This window comes from Rhamphochromis sp. 'chilingali', assembly GCF_963969265.1.
Source record: "Rhamphochromis sp. 'chilingali' genome assembly, chromosome: 12".
NCBI lineage: Eukaryota > Metazoa > Chordata > Actinopteri > Cichliformes > Cichlidae > Rhamphochromis > Rhamphochromis sp. 'chilingali'.
This window is the reverse complement of record NC_137939.1, coordinates 13,423,560-13,446,214: the sequence shown is the minus strand read 5'-3', so window position 1 is coordinate 13,446,214 and position 22,655 is coordinate 13,423,560. Positions and strand designations below refer to the sequence as shown.

The window sequence follows — 22,655 nt, the reverse complement described above, 5'->3', positions numbered from 1 at the left end:
TGCGTTTGGGTAGGTTAGGTTTCATTATAGGGCAGGGGTGGGCAACTCCAGGCCATGAGGGTTGGTGTCCTGCAGGTTTTAGATCTCACTCTGGGTCACCACATCTGAATCAAATGATCAGTTCATTACCAGGCTTCTGGAGAACTACAAGTCATGTTGAGGAGGTCATTTAGCCATTTAAATCAGCTGTGTTGGATCAAAGACACATCTATAACCTGCACAACACCGGCCCTGGAGTTGCCCACCCCTGTCATAGGGTCTCAGAGGAGCTTGCAGTTATGATATAACTATGGTGTAGATTTCCCCCTAGTTTTGGCCCAAACCGTATAAATAGGACGGCTGCATCAGGAAGGGCATCCACCATAAAAATCTGCGCCAAATCATACTGCATATTATATATGAAACAAGTGTTTGTTAAAATAATTAACAAATACAGTTTATGTCTGGCACAATAAAGTCGTTACAGTGTGATTCCCCACCTTACCTACTGGACATGGACTACCGTCTGGGAGTTTCTGAGTAATTTTCGAGATGCCAGAACTCTAAGTGAATTCTAACCTGTTACTCAATCTTTGAGTAACAGTTCTATTCAGAGCCCCGGAAAAAAATACAGTTTTTCTTGGCTTGAAAAAAATGCAGAAGTTTATACATCCCAAGGCTTGGCGAGCAACCTTAAACCCTAACACATTAACTAGTGTCCAAGCACCCTCTGGCTAGGAAGAGACTCGTCATCGGCAGGCCAAGAAGGCTATGCACACACTCTGATCCTTTATTGTCTGGAACACAAGTTCACATGCAGCGGTGAGGGGCAATCCTCATTCTACTCTCTATGCTCTGTGAAGCCACCAGTGGGAGAGCAGTTACCACACAAACTCACTCTGACTGAGAGAGACTGACATGCGAACCCTAAAAGAATATTGCAAATACGAAGCAGGAAGAGTTAGACAAAGGAACAGAGCATATTCTCCAAACCAATTATATTTTCCCACCTTCTCAGCTCTCACCCATGCTCGCTCCCTCCTTTTCTGCTTCATTCTCTGGCTGGACTGTAAATTTGGTCAGTGGTGAAGCTCTGGAAGTGAAAGGCCATTATCTGCTCTCCTAGGAGTTGGTCAATCCATTTTGTCTTCTCTGTCAATTAGTGTGATTCTGACTTTCATAGGAACAAAATTACACAGGCAGAGAATATGCAATTTAAAAAAAACAAACAAATTTCCACTGCGGCATCGGTCTCTAGCAAAAATGAGCTTACATGGTTATGCGTCATGTAATTCTGTCAACATTCAAAATGTTGACAGATGGAGATGGATGGCGCTCAGTATAACTGAATGCAACATCAACAGGAAATTAGCTAAGGTTTAAACAGAGGAAAACAACAAGTGTGTCTCCCTACCAGCACCATTGAAGGTCACAAATTAGCATTCCTTGACTGTTGTTCTTACTATGAAGTTAACCCTCATTCAACAAACTCTCCAGGAAGTCACTGTGTTCCAGAAACCTCTTGTAAAACTGCACCTTGTTGTTTTTGCGTTTCTGTGTGGATTTCATGAGCAAAATATAACATGGTGATTACAAAAATTGAAACATAATGTACCTTTCAGATTTCCTAAAGCTAGCTTGCGCTTGCTAGCTCTTAATATTTGATATTGGAGCGGCACTAGTCATTATTTTTACTTTACCCGACCCTGGATTCGTAAAAATAATCTGCTCCTCGGGTTTTAAAACAATTCCTCTTTAAAGTGCAGCAAAAAGAATCCTCCATGTGAATGCCTGTACTTCTTCACTGGCTACATTAGTAAAATGTAACGGATCAACTTGGATCGTGTCAAAGAAGAAGCATTGTGAATTCAACAAGGCTTCTCTTCTAGCAGCTGACCTCCTACTGTCACTGCACTAACGTGCAGCAGACATATCAGTGCTCATCAAAAATAAAACACTACCTTTAATAATTGAAAATTACTTTCTGGTAGCAATAGCAGTTGCAGATGAAAGGAATTAGAAGGGAAAATCTGCAAATGCTCTCAGCATGAACTTTCTTCATCCTGCTGAGCAGCTGCTAAGCACTGCTGGCTGAAGCAGTGAGTTGTTGGACAGAGGCCTAAAGTTGTATTTGATATCATTTAGAGTGTCTTTTCACAGATGAATATTCTTTGTAATCCTCAAGGTAACCCAGAGCAATATATAGTGCTAAAAAAATTAAGGGAACACTTGAGCAATTTTTTAACTTTGACTTTTGTGACGTTTGGTGGGATTTTGAATCCAGTCTTCAAAGGGTTGAGGATTATAGTTTCCAGTGAACGTTATTATATCATTTTGCCCTCATAAATTACATAGCTGGGCTGAGACCTGACCTACTGTACTTGTGTTACAAAGGCTCTTTAGTTATCTGAATGCTGGGTAGATAGAAAAGAAATACAGCAGCAACACAGTTTTCTTTTCTCCCTGCGCCCTCGTGCTACATTCATATAATTTCAGGCAGATGCTGTACAGCTTTTGAAGAATCAAACATTTTATTTTTATTTTATTGCATGAAAGGACAAGACCACGATGGTAAAGTACAGACTGAACCCAGAAGAGAAAAAGGACATATTATACTGTTAACAGAACTTAGGCTTTTGCAAGCGTCTGGACAGACAGCATGCTAACACAAAGCTCGCCAAGAACCCAGAGTGATATTAAAGCCGAGTGTCCCAACCCTGAGAAGTCAGGGTTGAAGCTTGAATTCTCTCTGCCGGTTCATGTTTTTGTGTCGATCACTTTGAATTCTTTTTGTCCATTTTTCCTTGTGTTGTCAGCTTTGTATTCATATGTAAGCACTAAAAGAAAGATCCTCTATGTGTCCTCTTTGGGATGATGACACTTGTGTTGGTGTGTCGGACTGTAGCTTAAGGTTTCAATTGTTAACTGGTAATTATTAGACAACACATTTCAGGTCATTTTACAAAGTAACAAGAACGCAATGTAACGATTAGTGCAACATAATAACTTTCTCCGGGTAATTAAGTAACATATTGCATTCGATTCAAAGAAAGTAACAAGCAATGTGTAATACATTGCCTTTTTTTGAATAACGACTCCAACAGTCGACTTAATCAGCTATTTCGTAAGGCACCCTCAGTTACCAAAACCAAACAAGCACCAAGCTGAAGGTTAAAAACAGTTCAAATTCTTTTAACTGCAATAAGGTCATCAGTATACATTTTCTGACAGGTGTCTGCATCCCTTCCATCGAGAAAAAAAGAGGTAGACTGGTATAAACTGTTAGCAGTTAGCGAGCAAGGTAGAAAGTGAACATCTAAAATTATTCTGGCTGAGGTTATTAAAAACCATAAATGTACCAAAATGCTTTAGACAGATCAAGCCAAGCAAAAAACAAACGATGCTTGGAACATAATAATGTGCCACTGGATTATTATAGCAGTATCACAATCAATCAATCCGCTATGGTCTAAGTGCTGCAAACGTTATAATCAGATGGAGAGCACACGTAATCGGATGAGAAAATAAGAGGCAGACATTAATAATGATTATGTTGCTGCATGTTTTGTTTTATTTTCTATCAAAAAAGTATGCTCTTGACTCTTCTTTCTACACTAACATGTTATTCTTTTTTAGAGAGTTAGCCTAAAGATGTGCTCTACTTGAACAGCACTAATAAATACATATATAGAATAATGAGTGAATTATTTTTTAAGGACTTGTGTCTATTCAGAAAAAAATGAAATACTAAAAAGCATGTGAGTCATCTTAACAGAACAGGGCCCAGACACAGGGTTGATACATGGTTACTTTACAAGCTGCTTAGATTTCAAAAGAAATTCGTCCTTTTCCTGTGTGCAGTGTTAAAAATGTAGGCGGTCACACACATTCTGCTGCATTTAATTGTGTTAATGTTGTAACTGGACCTGGAGCATAACTATAAATAATTTGGGCACTGAAATTACATTATGAATCAACTCTATCTTCGTGTGCATACATAATTCAGCGCGAGTTTCCAAAATCAGCACGTGTGTCCCCGACTCAGTGTAATTCAATATGCATTTAGGCATTTTCTCTTTAGAGTACATTTCAGCTTCCTGGACCGATCAGATTCTTATTCTCTCCGTCACGTCAACAACTACGACATCCATTTGTATCAGTTACACTCCACTTCCTCCGCGTGCTTATTCAGACACGTGGAAGTCAATTAAGTCTAATCGCTGGTAAATTACACAGCACTTACACGCCGGTTACCGTCTACGTAGCGAGGAAGTCTCGTTGAAGGTTATCACATCAAGGTCATTAACCATTATGAGATAAGAGTCGTGCAGGTAAAGAAGGGATGAGCGGGAGAGTGGCGACTGCTGTATCAAACTCTCATGGATAAAGGCATTTCGAGATAATGACACGTATACGCCAGGATTTGATCGTGCATATCATAATGCTGTGCAGATGAGGTCAGTGTGGGAAAATGAGAGGCCACGGAGTTTAACCAATTTAACGTCACATGCCTGTGTATAATAATACTTATCATCTTTTCAGTTCTGTGGTCGCTTGGTGCAATGGCTAAACTGTAATTTTCTGTTGTTGATCAGGTGTTTTTTAGATGGAGAACCAAGGATTTTTGTGAGGAATATCCTGAAGTAAACATTCAAGGGTTGCGTGTAATGTGTATCCCCGGTGGAAGGAAGGTATGCACGGCTTCATCCTATATGGTGCATTTTAAAATTCATGACATTAATTAGCACCTAAAACTGTGCATGTGTGTGGAACGCTGCTTAAGCTGCAAATGTGTTCATGCCCAGTATGTGGTACTATATGTGAGTAATTACCTTGATTGCTCACTCCCCCCGTGTATATTTTTAATATATTTTTCCTCATCAGCTCTTAATGGTGCTCTTCAAGTGTCTCCATTTTCTTCCTCTCCCTCTCTCTTCCCAGCCTTCACTTATTTGCATTGAGGGCGTTTGTGTGTTCGTGTATGTGTGTGTGTGTCTTTCAGTATGCCAGCAAGTGTACATGTACATAAAAACAGCTGTGAAACTGTACATTAAAAGGCTCATCTCTAGTTTAGACGTGGTCATCTGGAGTGTTTGTGTATGTGCGTGTGTGCGCGCACTTCTCCTACCTGTTTATCAGTGAGGGCATATAAGTACTGATGATCTGGGCTGAAGAGCAAATCTCGCAGGATCGGGCTCCCGTTGCTCACCACAACATTTTCATACAACACGGCAGGCTGGGAAATGGAGTTCACCAGTATCTGTAAGAGAACAGAGGAAAACGGTAAAGCCACGCTTATAATGCAGTCATAGATCAGAATCAGAATCAGAATCAGAATCAGAATACTTTATTGATCCCTGGGGGAAATTATTTTTTGTTACAGTGCTCCATTTTAAACCAGATAGATGATCGTTTTACAACTGTGTGAAAAAGAGAAGCCGCGATGCTCGTCTTTGTTGCTACAAAAATGAATCCAAAGAGCTCACAGTTTTTAGTCAAGTGTAGAAATAAAAAGTTCAGCATCTCAATCAAAGTTGCACATTCTGATGTGTCTGTCTGATTAGATGCAACGGAAGCTATTCATGGCGAGGTGGCGCTCAGAAACCTTAGAAAGTAAATAATACTTTGCAACTTTAAGAGACTACGGGAGAAATAACTTTTGGCAATGAACGACTGAAGAGACTACCAGTGACAGTGGTGAATACTGTTGATTGACGTATGACCTGAAACCGTGGTCATTAGAAGAACACCTCGGCAAATGGAGCCAAGAATGTCTGCTCGCGATCAGCTGACAGCTCCAATGCAATGAACGAATGTTTACGTGCCTCTAGGGTTACGATTGGAGTTGTCACAAATGATCACTTTGACCTCACAGGATTAGGCCTGTGAGTCATTACTGAGGACAACCCTTAACTACGCTTGGCAATCTTTGGTTCATCCAAGTTTCTAAGCCTTTCTCCATAATATAGGGTTGGTGTAGGCCTCAGCAATGATAAGTTAGACCTGATGGAGTTAAAGGATGTGCCTTTGCACATCTATAGAGTGCTTCCAGCTTCCAGCTGCTATTTCTAAGTTGATCTATGGAACATATGTGACCCCACCAAGTACCCCAAACTCCAAACATAAACTCCTGCCTCAAACTGACCCAATGTTCATGTTGAGAAGCATCACCATCGATGAGACCTAACAACAGTTCAAAAGTCCACAAAGTCAAACCCAAAAGTAGGCACATCAGGTTCGAAGTGCAACCAGGACCATGTTTTTTCTCCTCAACATTAACATCAAATTATCCCCCAGGGTCAAATCATTAATGTAGACATATACCGTACCATCCTGATATGACTCCCTGATGTTTGCTGTTTTGACAAATGCCGAGCTCCAATGAGCGTCAAAGAAGAAGAAGTATAAGTGGTCAGACTGGGGGCAATCTAAGAGTAGTGCAACCCCGCCCAGACAAATGACCTTGAAGAAGACGTCATGTTCAGGATGGTTTTGACAATCTGACTATTTGACTATATCGTGCAACACTATCATTCATTTTCTCATCCAATACGTGGAAATTAAAATGATGCATTCACTTCCACCTCATGTAACCGCAGCCTTTTCATCTAGTGAAACACTTCAGAGGTTTCCTTAAAATGTTGCCATCAGGCGAAAAAATGCTACTAAAAGCGACAGATTACAATTGAAGTATCTTTATTTCAAACTTGCAATTCTAATATTTGTTATGTTGCCACGGTACTCAGGGTGTACCAACAACATGCAGCTATATGATGGTTCTTTGGTTGCCGGTGTTTAGTCTCCTGACAAAATTACAGAGTTATGAGGGTCACTCCCTGCAGCAGCAAGTAAATCTTTTTCAGCTTCCCTCTTTCCTTCTATGTCTGGATCTTTCTCTTTCTAATTTCCGACCCTCCATCTGCTCATCCATCACCTGACAGAAGTATAGTCTGCTGAAACTTTTTCTGTTTCTCTCCACTCGCTCCACCAGCTCTTTCTCCCTCTTTTTTTTTTTTGATTTCTTTCTCCTCCTCCTCCTCAGTCTCAACAGTCTCTGTGGTTATTATCTGCCAAATCACTACCAGAGTTTCCTTAATCTTTCTCTGAACAGAAGGTTCATTAACAGACAGGCTGTCATCGCTGTATGTGCTTTTGATGCTAAAGAGGAGGAAGCGGCTTTGGTTAAAAGTCAAGTGCTCTGGCAAATCAGCTTTGAGGAGATACTCAGTGGGATAAAAGTAGACTGAAACGGGAAATAAGAGGTAAGTCTACAGCAGTGAGAAACTGTTTTCTTGCCTAATTTTGGCGAAGGAAGTGGAATGCTATCTGCATAAGAAGCGACCTGTGTAGCAGACTGTGTCTGAGCGTTGTGATCTGATCAGAGAAATTGCAAATTGCATAACTTTTGTTGACTTTTAAAGAGCCTTTTCCCCGCTCGTGCTATTGTTGTTCTGTGTGAAGGAGGTGCATCGCGCTAGTTACTGTGCAAAGGTCATTTGTTTCAGCAGCCCCCACCGCCCCTGCGTCGCACCCACACGATAACGCACTAACACAAACAGACACACAAACCGTAACTTTTATTGACATCGAGCGAGCGTGGCCTTTCGTCCGCTTGTTTTTCTGGCTCTGATGATTTTGCTCTCTCTCCCTGTCTCTTTCTGTGTGTCAACAACAGCGGAAAAGCACACAGTCGCACACTCGCACATTTGCACGCAGACACGGTAAGGAAAAGAGAGAGAGAGCTTATTTGATGATTCTAAAACTGCTACTCGTCCTAGGCTGCGGGATCATTCCTGATGAGCAAAGAACCGTGGCGGAACGGGGAGGGGGCAAGAGCAAAGAGCGTGCTCTGCCCTACAGCTCGGGGCAGAGGGCAGTTGGAGTGGGATTCAGGTCAGCTGGCACAGAGGAGACCGCAAACGGAAACAAGTGACTGTAGATTCTCATCGAGTCTACCAGCCCGCAGGTTCTTTTGCTCTCCTTCCGTGACCTTTGCACTCGGGAAGTTACTGTGTCCAAACAGAGACTCCATGCTGATGAAGTGGCAGCACTTAAAACCCTTCAATAATCTTCCTCTGCACATTACATGAGATCACTCTGCTGCACAGGTTCATGTAGAATTGATAAGAGTGGCGAGCTATTTTACAGAAGCTTCTCTAACATGGCATGTGCATACCTACATACACATAAATTCTCTTTTCAGTGTCATCTGTGCTCTACTAAATTAAAAGTCATAAAAGGGAAAAGAAAAGCAACACCGGGGGGCATCTGGAGTTCCTTTATGGTCCTGTTTTGTCCAGTTTCTCACTTTCTGGAACTTATTATAACAGCAAGCCCTAGCTATAAGATAAAAGCAGCTCTCCTCTTGGAAAAAAAAGAAAAAGCTCCTACCTGTTTTCAAAGGCACTTATTAAATATGCTTTTACAACCACTCCCAGGATGATTATAAAAAAAAGCAACCCATAAAGCCTACTGCTTTGATGTTACTGACAGCTTATGAGTCATTAAAACAGACTGTGTAAGTGTGTCTGTGTGGTTTTTTACTGATTAGTTTACCTCTTTAGAACGAGACAATCATACATATTTTTAAAAATCTTGCTCAGCGGTGCCATTCACCGACGAGCGCGCTGAACATTAATTGCTGCTATTTGCATTCTAATTATCCAGTAATCAATTTGTTTTAATGCATTAAAAAAAGAAAGAATAAAGTGGCATATCAATGCGGCGACTCAAAGTGTAGCTGAAGGGTCGTGCGGAGCGGGGATTGCTGCACTGCACAGAGGTCCATTTATATTCCAAGCATGCAGTTAATGCTCTTTTCTCAGGTGATGTACATTGAAGAAGCAGGAACAGGTTGCGCGTCGCGGTAAGACATACATCATGTCTTCGACCTTTCCGATGAGGGATGGTCTCTTTATTTTGGGTTCTGAATGGAAGTTAAAGGTGACTTTTCCTGATGAGTTTGCAGCCCACGTGCTGACTTTGGTGGCACATCCGCTACTTTTCCATCCCATCGTGTTCCACTCTCAGACCTCAGTGTCTCTCTCTGTCCTCCTGGGATTAGACTCATTACCAAACCAATGGCGATATTAAGGACATTGTAACCCTTAAATGCACACAAACACTGCTCAGGTAGACAAAAAATACACAAACTAATATTTAGAGCATGCAAGAGAATGTCAGCGGCAGTTGTCGGTGCCATCTGAGGCCATTACAAGTGAAAGTGATTCATGATCAGATTCCAGCAGCTGCTGCTATGGTTAAAGTACCTGTCACTCACAACATCTTCACTGTGAAAAATGATGCGTGTTCAGAGTTTGATAAAAGAGTTTCTTTGGCTTCAAAGCGGATTGTTTTACTGAGCTCACCTCAGCTTACAAGGCCTGAACGTGTGACGCGGATTTATGATGTCACGAGCTAATGAAAGATTTACAGAGCTGAGATGTGCAAATTTGAAAACTGAACCTGGTTCTTCCTGTTAAAAGGGAGTTTTTCCCTTCTCACTGTCACCAAGTGCTCACTCTGATTGTTGGGTTTGCTCTGTATTATTGTAGGATCTTTACCTTGGTATGATCTTCAAACAAGCCTGAAGGGGAATGTTAAGCCTCATTTGGGTTCAGGCTGAACAACCTTTTTGGTTTCTGCTACAGGAAAACAAACGTGACTCTTTGAAACATGGTATGAAAATGTCAAAGCCTCATGCTTTTGTGACCCGTTATGCACCCTGACTGATCCACAAGGTTTTGTCTTCTATAACAGTGTCATACTTTTCTCAATGTTCAATTTCAGCGGGAGACAAAAAAAAAATCCAATTGCTAACAAAGGTCCTCTCCTTGAAGATCTCCGTCTCAATTTGTGTAACAACCTATAGCCAGATGTGGCAGACAAAGAGTCTCGTAGGAAAAGTATCAAAGTCTTACATTTTAAATATTTAGCTAATAGTTAAAATGCAAGTGTAGAAATATCTGTTATACGGGCGATACCGTTAGCACTGCTCCCTCACAGCAAGAAGTGGGTATCTAGTGGTGTTATGCTAATTGATGATTCTAATATAGGGGACTTCTTGCAGTCATGGATCCGTACAGTCTTTGTTGGTGTTGTCCAGCACAGTGTCATGCCAAAGCGTGACAACAGACCTGCTGCTGCACAGTGCCTTGCCTTTAATACACTCTGCCTGCAGAGCGGGAGATATCACAACACCACTACATGTTCCACTCCACAATAATTTGTCAGTGTCACATTTTGCTTCGCAAAGGTGTGGTAATGGACGTTTGTTCAACAAATATATTCAACAGTCTTCTGAGTGAGCGTACAGCAAACGATTTCACTGAATGCAGAACTTTAAAGCTTTCGGCATCCGACACCACCTAAAGCTTCAACTACCCATAGCTACGGGAGTGTTAACAGGCTCCTAACATTCAAAGTGTTTGTAATTTAGTTTGCTTGGACCAGGTGAATGTAAGTACAATCTTTCATTTCATATTGTATAATCAGCTCTAAAGGGAAATATGTTTAATTGCTTTATGTTTTCTGGTCTGCTTTTGCAGAAGGTTTTCATTGAAACTAGATGCCTGCAGTTGTAAGACGACACTGTGAGGGCAGCGAGAGTGAACCGAAACAGTAAAGGTTGCAAGTCCACAAAATCCTGAGAGTTTGTTTTTTGTTGTTCTCTCTTACAGGCAGATTAAGCCTGATGTCATATCATTAGCTGAAATAAAGACAACTAGCTGGCAACGTTTTCCTGCATATTTTGATCTGTGAACCATTTGTCAATTATTTAACGTGCTTGTGACGTCGGTCCTTTTCACAGATAACACTGTCATACTGCAGCTTTGAGAGGTCAAATGCATTAAACTTGAGAAAACACCAGCAAACAGAAAAAGGCAGCAAAAGCACTCAAAACACAAAGGAAGTGATATAAAATTCTAATTTAATTCAATTCAATTGTATTTACATATAGCACCAAATCACAAGAGCAGTAACCTCAAGGTGCTTTATATTGTAAGGTAGAGAACCTGCAATAATACAGCAACAACAACAACAATCAAATGTCCCCCTATGAGCAAGCACTTGGCGACAGTGGGAAGGAAAAACTTCTTTTTAGCAGGAAGAAACCTCCAGCAGAACCAGGGAGGGGAAGCCATTTGTTAGCGTCAATAGCAAACATTTATTGACAGTATTATACAAATATTCTCCCTGACAAAAGCGATAAATCCTCTGCTTCTTTAAAGCGTGTCTTAGTGCAGTCCTTGCACACTTTGGCTTCTGTCACTTCTGTGCAGCTGTTCCATCACATTATTGTCTCTCCAAAAATACTTCTGTTGTGTTTTGTGAGTTTGTGAGTCCATCTCTATTGTGTTCTGTGCTTTTGCAGTGTTTTTCTATTTCCTGATGTTTTCTTAAGTTGCAGTGCATTTGGCCTCACAGGGCCACCATACCATAAGGGTTAAATATTTGATTGATTAGCACCAAGGTTCGATCAATCAACAAACTGTTCTACCTGTTAATATTTTTTTAATAGCCATCAAAACTGTAATCACCCAAATTTGGCAAGCTCCTTCACGTTACCGTTTTGTAGCACAAGAGGAGATGCACCCACAGACTGGCTTCGGTTTGAGATGTGATGGAGACAGATAGCGCAGGGTGAAGGTGGGAGGTGTAGCACAACAGAGAGAGGGACGCTCAGTGTGTGCGCATGCAAGTGTGTCAGGAGTGTGTAGAGGAGGACAAGGTAATAAAAGTGAACAAAGGGGAGTAATGAGGTTTGGCTGGAGTACTGCAGTGATTAATACCATGCTGGGTTCAAACACCGGTCACACCTTTGGGTCAGGTTGGCTGGGAGAACACAATCACACGCTATCAATTATTCCTGTCTTCCTGTTCTCTGACCCATCTTTCATTTATTTAAAACTTCCTTTACTCTTCTTTTTTTCTTCCAGCCACTTCCTTTCCTCCATCTTCCATTCCTTTCTCCTCCATTACTTACTTATTCCTGCTAATATTTTTCCTTGCCTCGCTTCTTTCTTCGTTCACCATACCCTGTCATTCATTTCTTCACTTCATTTCATTCCCATATCTCTCCCTCCTCACCCTGCTTCCTTCATCTCCCTTCCCCGCTGCTTTTTGAGATTTCTCCTCTTCTTCTTTTCTCTGATTCAGGCCTTCCCCTTGTCCTTTCGCTTCCCCCACAGACACAGACCTCTCTCTTTCAACTGTGTGACTCTGCAGGCACCGGTTTGTGTCCAGACATGGCAGTGCCCTGTCCAACCTCAGCTGTTAAACATCTAGCTAATTATATGGTTGGACAAAGGCAAAGGAGGAGGAAGAAAAGGAAGAAAGGGAATCAGAGATGGGGGCGGAGGGGGCGAAAAGAGCTCAGTAACACTGTTAGCATTTCTCGCTGAAACCGAAGTCACAACGGTGCGGCGAGGACAAGCCGTAACCCACTGTCCTAAATGTTTAAGTCTCCCTTTGATGGCGCAGGGAACAGAGAGAAGAGTAAAAGGCATTTCCTTAATGAAATCTACAGCAGTGAACGTGTGTGTATGTGTGAAACAGCTCCTCATTGTATTCATGATCCCTAATGAAATTGATTTTGGGCTCATCTGCTGAGAGGTTGGCCTACACACACACACACACACACACACACACACACACACACACACACACACACACACACACACACAGAAAGACACACAAGCACACTAATAACTCTGACACCAAGGTTCTCTTTGCAAAAGAACTGCCAGCAGTCAGTGAGAGTTTGAGAAAATACTGTCAAAAAAATACAAAAAAAGTAAGAAAATGAGGGATGAACTCGAGCTGGCGGGACGGATGCATACAGCAGTTGTCTCAGTTATGGAGTACGTATGCGTCTGTCTGTGTGTGCGTGTCTGTGTGTGTCTGACCCTGGCTGGAGGGCATTCAACATATCACAGCACACCTGCTGACTAAACAGTCTACGTCTAGGTCTCTCTCGCGCTCTCTCTCCCACACACACACACACACACACACACACACACACGAGTGTGCACACAGCTTGGTAGAGTCACATAAGCGAGACAGGTTACTTGGAGTGAAATTAATCATCGTTCTTTTGTCGCACCACTGCTCTCACAACAGGAGTCCGGGCCCCAGGTGACACACACACACGTGCACGCACACACAGCCACACACACAAAGAGTGACAGCCAGACAGCTGGTTGGTGACAGCATGCCACTATGAAGCTGTTTTGCTAACAGCTAACATTAGTTGGCTCTGGTTAAAAGAGAACAAGCAGTGCCGAGGTGCGGTCAAGAGAACGTACAGTACACACCGAGCGTCTTGATTTCAGTCCAATACACAATTTTTTTAATGATTTTTTTAAAAAAAATATTAATGTACTGTCAAATCACTTTAAATTAGAACAAAGGCCAAATGATCACGCGTAACTTTAAATTGTGGCTGGATAAAAAGTTTTGGAGGCCGATCGTGCTTCCTTGAACACTAGCAAGAACAGAAACGTTTGTTGCTTCAAAATAACGGACACACGTTTTTCTCTCTTTTGATGCTTTCAACTTTGGAGAAAACTCCCCGAAAAATCTCAGAGAAGATTATTTTAAATGCCTTTTAATGGATTCCTTTAAAATGGTGAAGAGCCCCCTTAAACCTCTGTCTGCTTTCTCTTGTTTCATCTTTAAAGCCCAGGCATTTCCAAAAAGTGGCTCAACCCAGACACTCCATCGGCCCTTTTTTTTTTCTAAATGCCCACCGTTTCAGCTAATATTGAACTGAGCATTCTCTTCCTGCCTGTGATAGTTGCATTATTTTAATCCAGATCAAAGGCGAAGCTTCTAAAATTTTAAATCTCTAAATGTAAAATTACTTCTCACTCTAAAAAAAAGAAAAAAGTGTGTTAACGTTAACGTTTAACCAGGAAGTGACACTGTTAAGATGCAGAATCTATTTTGGGAGTGTCCTGGGTCCAGATACACTACATGGACAAAAGTATTAGATTAAAAATCTAATTTCCAAGAGAGAGCTGACATCAGTACAATATCTAAATCAGTATATAATACAATACCAGAGACTTTAACCTGTCAGAGACTGACAGAGAATTCCTGGATACCATGTGATGTGTAAAGTTGGGACCCATGGTAAACATTTGCTGAATAACTATTTCCATGTATTAAAGCAGCATATGCAGCACTAAGTGCTTTTGATTGGAGTCCGCTAAGGCATTATGGACAGCCCCATTGAAATCAGTGTCATGAATTGTACTGATATATTACTTCAAGTCAAACTAATACCGTTTGATAATGAAAAAAATCAAACACTCATTTTGTTAAAGGCAGAGAGCAGACGGGCCTGTGTAGGTCAAACTTTGGGACCCTCATGTGTCTTGAAACAAAACACAGGTTGTTTTTTTTTATCAGCTGTGCAGATAGTTTTACAGGGGAAAAAACTTTATAACTGTGGCTAAATTTCTCTATTATGTGTGTATTGTGTGTGTATAGCTATGCTTATGCATAGCTGTGTAGTTTTAACATTTGTTAAAACGTTGCTTGTTCCAGTCATCTGGACAGTTCTAGTTCTAACAGTTCTAGTTAATGCTACACAGCATGTTACACAGACATCTAACCTTCGGGAACTTTTCCATTTAGGGGTCCAATGGCAGACTACAACAGAACAAGAATCAGCTTCATAAGCTCAGAATCTATTAGACTCTAGATATGGCAAAGGTTCTGTTTCTTAGCAGTCTCTCTTTACTTTCTTAGTGTTATTGTAAAGTTCCCATAAAGACCATCTTTACATAGAAAGCACAAAGAGAAAAAACAAATGGTTACAAAGTTGTTTCGCTTGAAAGAAAAGAGAAGAAAACTAGGTTAGGGACATAAAAGCTGAATTGTTTAATTGAGTAATTAGGAAATCCTGACTGAGATAAGTGAGACTGAAGTAAAATAGTATTTCTAAAAATAGGTACTATACCTGGAAAACCAGATTGGGAAAATTCCGTCTTAATTTGAGACCCAGTTTTTGTAATACGTTCCCTAACCTTCATGTGACAGTTAAGGTTTGTCTGTCAAAATTCACCTTTGTCAATACCGTGATGGCTCCAGAACTCATTAGCTTGGTGACTAAATCCAAAAAAGTGCGATCCATCTCATAAAGAAAGAAAAAAAAGTTTGGAACAAATGAAATCACGCAACAACTCCAAAATTAGAGCTGATTCGGAGCACCTGACATGTTGGTCCTGCTCTGCGCTGCCACTTGTTTTGAGCAGCGGGGTAGCATTTTCGCTTTAATCTGCCACTATTTGCCAGAAGTTGACAGGGGTGGCTAAGTAAGCAAGACCAATTAGATACTGTCACACTAAAAATTCTCAAAGGTTTTAACCTGACAACAGTTTGAATTATACTGAGTTTACGGTTCCCCCCCAAAAACTTGGCACGGGTTATTAGCACTTATAGCACTGTGAGGATTTATCATGAAGACTGCAGGCCACTGGGAGCGTCAAAATGTCACCATATCCCTTTGACTTACATCCCAGATGGGGATCGCGTGCGATAAAGTGACACTTTATGACCAGGAGACACTAAGAGGAGATGTCTCTTTCCATTCAAGGACCACATAGATAAGAAGACTTTTTTGTCTGCTGTCTTGACTTCATTTTAAACTTCCTCCCTCAATAACATCATCTGCCTGCTCCTGTAGCGAGACAGAAATAAGCAAATAAATTATAAACCCAACAAAAAAAAAAAGAAATCACCTGTAACTGAACGTAATCTAGCCTCATATTAAGCCTAATTTCTTTAAAATAAGTGAACAATTCTGCTAGTGGGGGTCTATAAAAGAGCCCTTAATTCAGGAATGAGTGTCATTATTATGAAACAAGGTGGAATAATGCAAATCACTCAACTGGCATGAAAAAAGACAGCATATTGACTTAGACTGTCAATATGACTCGATTTGCATTGAAATCGCGTGGAATCACCTTGACGATGGCACTTTAAGACAAATTAAGTGACTTGCTAGGACTGTTTTTGGGAGATTTCTCTTCCCTCACCGCTCCCATCCCCTCTGTGCCATGGCACCTCTGGAAGGGCTTCTGACATCACTGGGTCTGGCTGTGACCGGCTTGTAACGGTGTGCTTTGGACCCACTGCTGAAATGTGGGTAAGACAGACTGTCTCATATGCTTTCTGTATGTGAGTAGAAATGCATTTATACAATGCTAAATATTCATATCATGCCAAATCACAAAAGTAACCTCAGGGTGATTTATACTGTAAGGGAAAGACCCTATAATAATACAGAGAAAGCCAACACTTAGAAAACCCAGTATGAGCAAGCACTTGTCAACAGTGGGAAGGAAAAACTCCCTTTTAACAGTAAACTCCCAGCATCCATCTGGCACGGCTGGATGGAGTTGAACCAGCGTATTCACGTTGCCTGAGTTCCAACAGAAGTGAGTGAACTGAATGCCGTCAGCTTACATACGCCACCTAATGCTGCCTCGAATGCCACTACCCAACAGTTCATACAATAACATGACTTAACAAGTGATATGAGTGGCATCTTCAGTACCTTTTGACTGTCACTAAGGAAACGTTTGGAGTGTAGTTGATACAAAGGATAGCTCCTAGTATTTCTACCCGTCTGGGGATGCCCTCCACATAAGCATGTGAGACTGAGGACTTCAAGGTGAAACCAAGAGCTCGGGTCGATGGAGAGGAGGACGATGAGGCCAGAGAATGCATTCTTGCACCAAATATAACTGCTGGTCCTGAGCTATTGTTTTCACACTCCCACCATAATAGTTTTATCTTGACAGCTCCGAGATGAGGACAAGTGAGGACAAACCTTCATCTCTCCACAGCTCCATCGGTGATGTGTGTTTGTGAGTCTGTATTTGCATCGACGCAGCGTTTCACTTCTGATTTGGCGCCACCGTCCCTCTCGCTCTCTCCTCAGAGCTTTAGAAACAATTGCATTTCTCTTCCTTTTTTTTGTTTCCCTCTGCCTTTCTCTATCCATCTGTCCCTCTCTCATCCCGCGCTCTCTTGTCACACTCCCTCCCTCTCTTTTGCTTCCCCTCCCTTGATGTACCAGCTCAGCTGACACACATGAGCAGCCAAGCAGAACACACCGGTGTATAGCGCAGCCTAGCAGTATGTGTAGGTGCCACTGTGTGTACGTTCGCATATATGCGTGTGTGTGCTGCCCTGCAGTGAGTAGTGAAACTACTGCTAAACTACATCAATTTGTCAAGAGCAGAGGGGTGTGGGCCTTGAGGACCGCTGCTCCACCGTCTGCAAGGTAAACAGACGAGTACGGATTTAAAAGAAAAGTATTTTAAGGCTAAAAATTCCAACTGAAACTACATGTAAACTTTTTTTACGTACACAAAAACACATTTATGTTTCCTTTGGATCAGGCTGACTGGAGCAAACACCAGGAGGATGGGACACTTCATCACTGCCATTCCTTCAGTGTGTGTGTGCATATGTTGACTTTGACAAAGAGCGGTCAAGACCTCACTGTTGACGGTGTGTTTTATGTGCGTTGGAGTGCGTGTGTAAACAGAAGCCCCACCTCGAGAACGCGACGCCTCATTATCAAAGGGGGAGTGCGTATAAATTATCAGCTTCTGGCCCCGATTGAACTAAATAAAGAAAACAATGTCACAGCGCGGTCACGGGGCGAACGTCTACTGAACAAATGATAAATGTCTCTCTCGTTCTGTTTGCTCTCCTCTTCTGGCCTGTTGCCACGGCGATTAATTCTGGGATGCGCACACACGGAAAAAAGAGAGTGAGAGAAAGAAGGAGAGATGGGAATGACACATTTTGGACGGCATTGCTTCAAAAGCATCACGCTTATCGCAGCTACACACAGACTGTGTGCGATTAATCCAATACCCCCCGAGCACTGTCTCACACACAAACACACACGTACATGAATTCCCATGCAGCCACACCCAAAGTTGCAGGTGAGTGTACGTGAAGGTGTGTGTCTGTTCGGAATTTTTAAAGGGGGTTCCTTGTGAGGTGACGGTGCATTAAGAAGAAGCAATTAAAGTGAAAGAAGAGGCGTGAATTATTAATTTGTGCCGGTAAGATAATAAAAAATGCAGGACAATATTCAAAAACAAAGTGACCTTCTTTCCTACTCTGTAATCCATCTCTGACACAGCAGCTTTCACACTCAGTTTTGATACAAAGCTTTCCCTCCTATCTCCCTTCCCCCCGTCCTCATCTTCTCCCTTCCTCACTCGGAGTGACAGCGAATCATCAAACTTACTTTAGCTTGCCTTAAATAGGATAAGAGGTGTAGGAAACCAGCAGTGACACACAGATCACCAGTGATCACATCTGCTGTCGCTGGGAAAACTGGCTTAATGAGACTTGTAAGCGCTGGCAGAATCATTTTGGAGAAGTTCTCTGATATGCTGCAAGATTTTCTTCCCCCCTGTGGCTTTTAGGTCCTGGACACAGACTGTATATAAAAGAAGAAATACGTCCCTGGTGTGTTTAGCCTCTCAATTGCTAGGTTCAATTTTTATTCATCATACTGCAATGTTCTTTTGTAAACTACAGAAGCATTTAGAGTAAAACAGACCTTCCACCTCAGCTGGAAGAAAACCTGCTGCCAAACACTTCCTGCATAACACAGTACAGCAAAGAGAGTTACAGTCCTGGGATTTGATGTTGTGGAAGTTGGAAGTTATCACTTTCTAACAACTGTAATGCACTGAGTATTATTTTAAAAATGTAAAAATGCACTGAGTAATGCACTCAAGTGTTGTGATAATATCATAGGTGGCTGGTGATTCCCACCTCTACAGATTCAATGCATTTGATGGTTACTGGCATATCCACATGCCTAGCATGAGTTTATGCTTTTCTGTTATTAACGATTGGTCACAGTCTACATACAGCCAACACCTTTACCTGGCCCATGCCCCGCCCCCTTGAGATGACCCTTGTGGCATCATCAAGGTTAATGACTTATGAGGTCTGTCGCTGCAACACACTCTCACTCCCGAGGCGTAATATTTTACGCTAGGTGACAAATCGTCAACATGTCACGCTTCCGGGCACCCAACACATTCCCAAATGACGAGATCGGAAAAAGGAGGAAACATGAGAACCGTTTGGAATCAATACACATGTTTGTTCATTTTCCTCAAATTGCTTTGGAAAACACTATTTAAAGTCGTTAAAGTGCTGGTTAAGGATAGGGATAAGGTTATGGTTAGGGCTGGAATACATGGCTGGAATGTGTTTTACCACGGGACCCTCATTCCACTGTATTTAACCCATGGCCCGGTGAGTACCATGAGAACACCGAAGGTCGCCTTTGGTGTTCCTCAGGAACGCCGCGGGACGTGACAAATCGTCAGGATGTTACGGCTTGGGAGTGAGATCAGGGTCACAGGACATCTAGAACTCTCCATAGGCTTAAAGTAGTGGAATTATGCCACAGTTTGTTCATCACAGTTCGTTTTATCACATTTAGCAAACTTAAAATAAGATAAATCAAAGTCATTTTGAAAAAGCAAAAACACAAAGAAAGCGAACAGTTAGCTGCACATGAAGACAGCTTAACTTTCATCAGTGAACTCAAACAAAAGCTCCTCACTAACGAAGAGATGCTGTAGCTAGCGAGCTTTGTTTGAGACAGATAGTGTCTGTGAGGGTTACAGAATGATTTCATTGCTATGTTCTTCCTGTTTCCCTGCATTTCATCCCCCCTCTTTCCCCACTTTCTTGTCTTGGGAGCAGAGAAGAGAAGTGGACAGTCAGATTAATGACCTCGGCCTCTAACACACTCAGTCTTCCTCTTTATGTCTATCTGCTGCTGTGCGAGAGCCTCATGACTGCACTGGGAAGAGACACACGGGAGAGAAGCTCTGGCAAAGGAACAGCGGCGCTCATATTTCTGGGCTGTCTGTTCTCCTGCCGCGCTGTCATTTATCTCCAATTTTGCATATTTGTTGCAGCTGTTGACATGAAAAGTAAAAGTCACTTCCTCCGGCAAACAGGCAGAAAGTCAGCTCACTAAAGGAGCTTTAGCGCGTTAGCGCAGGTGGTAAATGTGCACGTCGACGCTTGCGCGCCTTCCCCGTGTCTGCGCATCTGTCTGCGCTTGTGTCTGCTTGTGTGTGCGCGCGTGTCTGTCGCCCTGCTCGGATCTGTAATTACAAAGGAGAGACGATAAGCCACTTTTTTCCTCTCCTGTGGGAGCTCACAGCTAATTATAGAGCCAGCGGTGCTTCAAATTGCCATTTAAAACAGCCATACGGTGGGAGACAATAACACGCACCCACGGTGGTGTCTGCATGGAGGTATCTCAGAAGAAGAGATAGCAGTACTGGCAGTGTTGGTGGGAAGGAAAAAAAAAAAGAAAAAGCACCCCACAGCCCTGCTGGGAAGGAAAAGACTGATTCCCTGAACGGGAAGCCATTTTTTAGCAGCTAAGAAGTCTGTGAATTTTACAGTAAAAAGCAGCTGTAGGGGCAGATTAGGAAGAGTGATTCAGGTTGATTTGAAGGGGTCAACGAGCAGGATAAGCCCATAAAGTCAAGATCATTTAACAGGCATGTGTCTTTCTTGCATTTTTATTGTTTTCTTTTATTCATTTAATACCTGTGAACAGCTCCAAAGCCTCCATAACCAAACACACTGATTTCCACTTTAAACCATACAGCACTGTGCCAAGAGAAACCCCTAGCCACTCAGCTGAGGAAGAGTCCGAAACGGACCAAATTCTAGGCTTTAGTCAATATAAAAACTAGTATGAAAAAAAAAAACACGAGAGAAAAGAAAGGAAAGATGGAAAAGAGAAAGAAGAAAGATGCTGAGAGTTGCAGTTGAGAAAAATGGAGAGAGGGAAAGAGAGAACGAGGAAAGCTAGAGAAAGGACAAGGAGGGATGGTCTGCGGTGGAATGCGCTTTGAGGAAACGAACACTGCCAATACACACATGCACACACACGTGCACACAAATGAAACAATCTCTCTTTGCCTGTGGCCGTCCTCTTCACACACACACACAGGAATCCCATCATACCCTCTCTTGCTCTTTCTCACCCACATAAACAGTGAAGCCACAAAAAATTAAGAGACCTTGCAAAAATACGTGTGCTGTACATTCCTTATAAGCATGTGCATAGCACGGAGTAATTTGTGTGCATATTCCAATTACTTGGGCTCATGTACACACACACAGACTTGTGAATACACTCTACTTTGCTCCTGCATGTGTGGCGCACACGCACAGATGGATAATATACCTGCAGGTGGTACTGTAGCAGGATAAGATGAGAAACCACTAATGAGTCATCATTCAATTTGTGTTCATTATGAACACTATTAAAAGTGTGTGTGTGTGTGTGTGTGTGTGTGTGTGTGTGTGTACTTGTTTTCGTGACATCTTAGGACAATTTTATGATAACACACTCACAAAATGAGGACGCTCAGAAAAATGAGGACATTTTTGAGGTCCTCATTTTTCTGAGCCTTCTAAAGTGTTCTAGAGGCTCCCAACATGCTCCCAAACCAAAAATCTCGAAAGTCCTGAAACATCACAATTTTATGAAAAAGTGTGTTTAAGTGTGTTTAGCGTTTTTGCTCACTTTCAGTTTCGCCGCCTACTGGCCAGTTTTGGAACTTAACACACTTTAAACACACTTTCAGTGACGTCACTCTGCGAGTCCTCATATTGTAGGTGTGTCAGACACAATAACACATTTGACCCAGGTTATACCCTTCTGGGGCTTAGCGGACACATGCGTGGACAGCACCTTTTAGTTCTTATGTCCAAAGTCGTATTCAATGTTGAAATGGAGGTGAACTTTATTTCAATCATTCGTGGAATAGTAACAGATGAATTTTGAGGCTTCTGAAAATTGTTCGTTCAAACCTTGCCAATTAAACAATCATTCTAACACACATCAAAAACTTTTCACATTTTTATACATATTAAAGTGAGCTATAAGCAAGGGTAACAACAGTTAAATCAGGCAAATCTTGACAAAAATGAAGGTCTTTAGATTCAGTTATCAGTACCTGCACAGCTTGGTTTCTTTTGTTGTTGACAAAATGTATCGAAATATAAAGTTTCAACATTTGTCTAATTATATTACTATTAATTAATGAGTCTTACTTCTCAAGATCAATGCACAAATTGTCTGACCTTCACTATGCAGAATGATGTGTGTGCAGATTTTGACCCTTGAAGAGTTTATATTAATCTACATTAATATAATTGCATCTGCAATCTGCAGTTGAACTTGGAGATTCCTGCCGCTGTCATCTGATTCAGTATGATCATCAGGCTCAGTCTCGACTCTGTGTATCTACAAGAATTGATGAAAAAAGTCAACACTTTATTAATTATATTTTAAATTCAACTTACCTTATACTTTTTACAATATAGTATAAAATGCATATTGTTTCTTTAAAAACTAATAACACACTATTAAAAACTGCAGAATGCACAATTCCAGCTTCATTTAGTAATCCAATTAGTAAATAAAAGTGAGTAATTAAGTCACTTAATTAACTAAGCAACTGTAAATGTCACAGAAGTACAATTCAATTTCAATTCAATTTTATTTATATAGCACCAAATCACAAAAAAAGTCGCCTCAAGGCGCTTCATAGATACAGAGAAAAACCCAACAATCATAT

At 41.6% G+C, this 22,655-nt stretch overlaps 1 protein-coding gene across 2 annotated transcripts in view; it reads right to left on the bottom strand.

Moving 5' to 3' along the window:
• LOC308407873 (plexin-A1-like) overlaps window positions 1–22,655 on the bottom strand; it is a 338,220-nt gene that overhangs the window by 161,796 nt on the left and 153,769 nt on the right. For both annotated transcript variants that reach the window (XM_080899801.1, XM_080899802.1), the window contains exon 4: window positions 5,108–5,239. In XM_080899801.1, coding sequence (XP_080755927.1) covers window positions 5,108–5,239 — 132 coding nt within the window. The remainder of the gene's footprint in view (window positions 1–5,107; window positions 5,240–22,655) is intronic.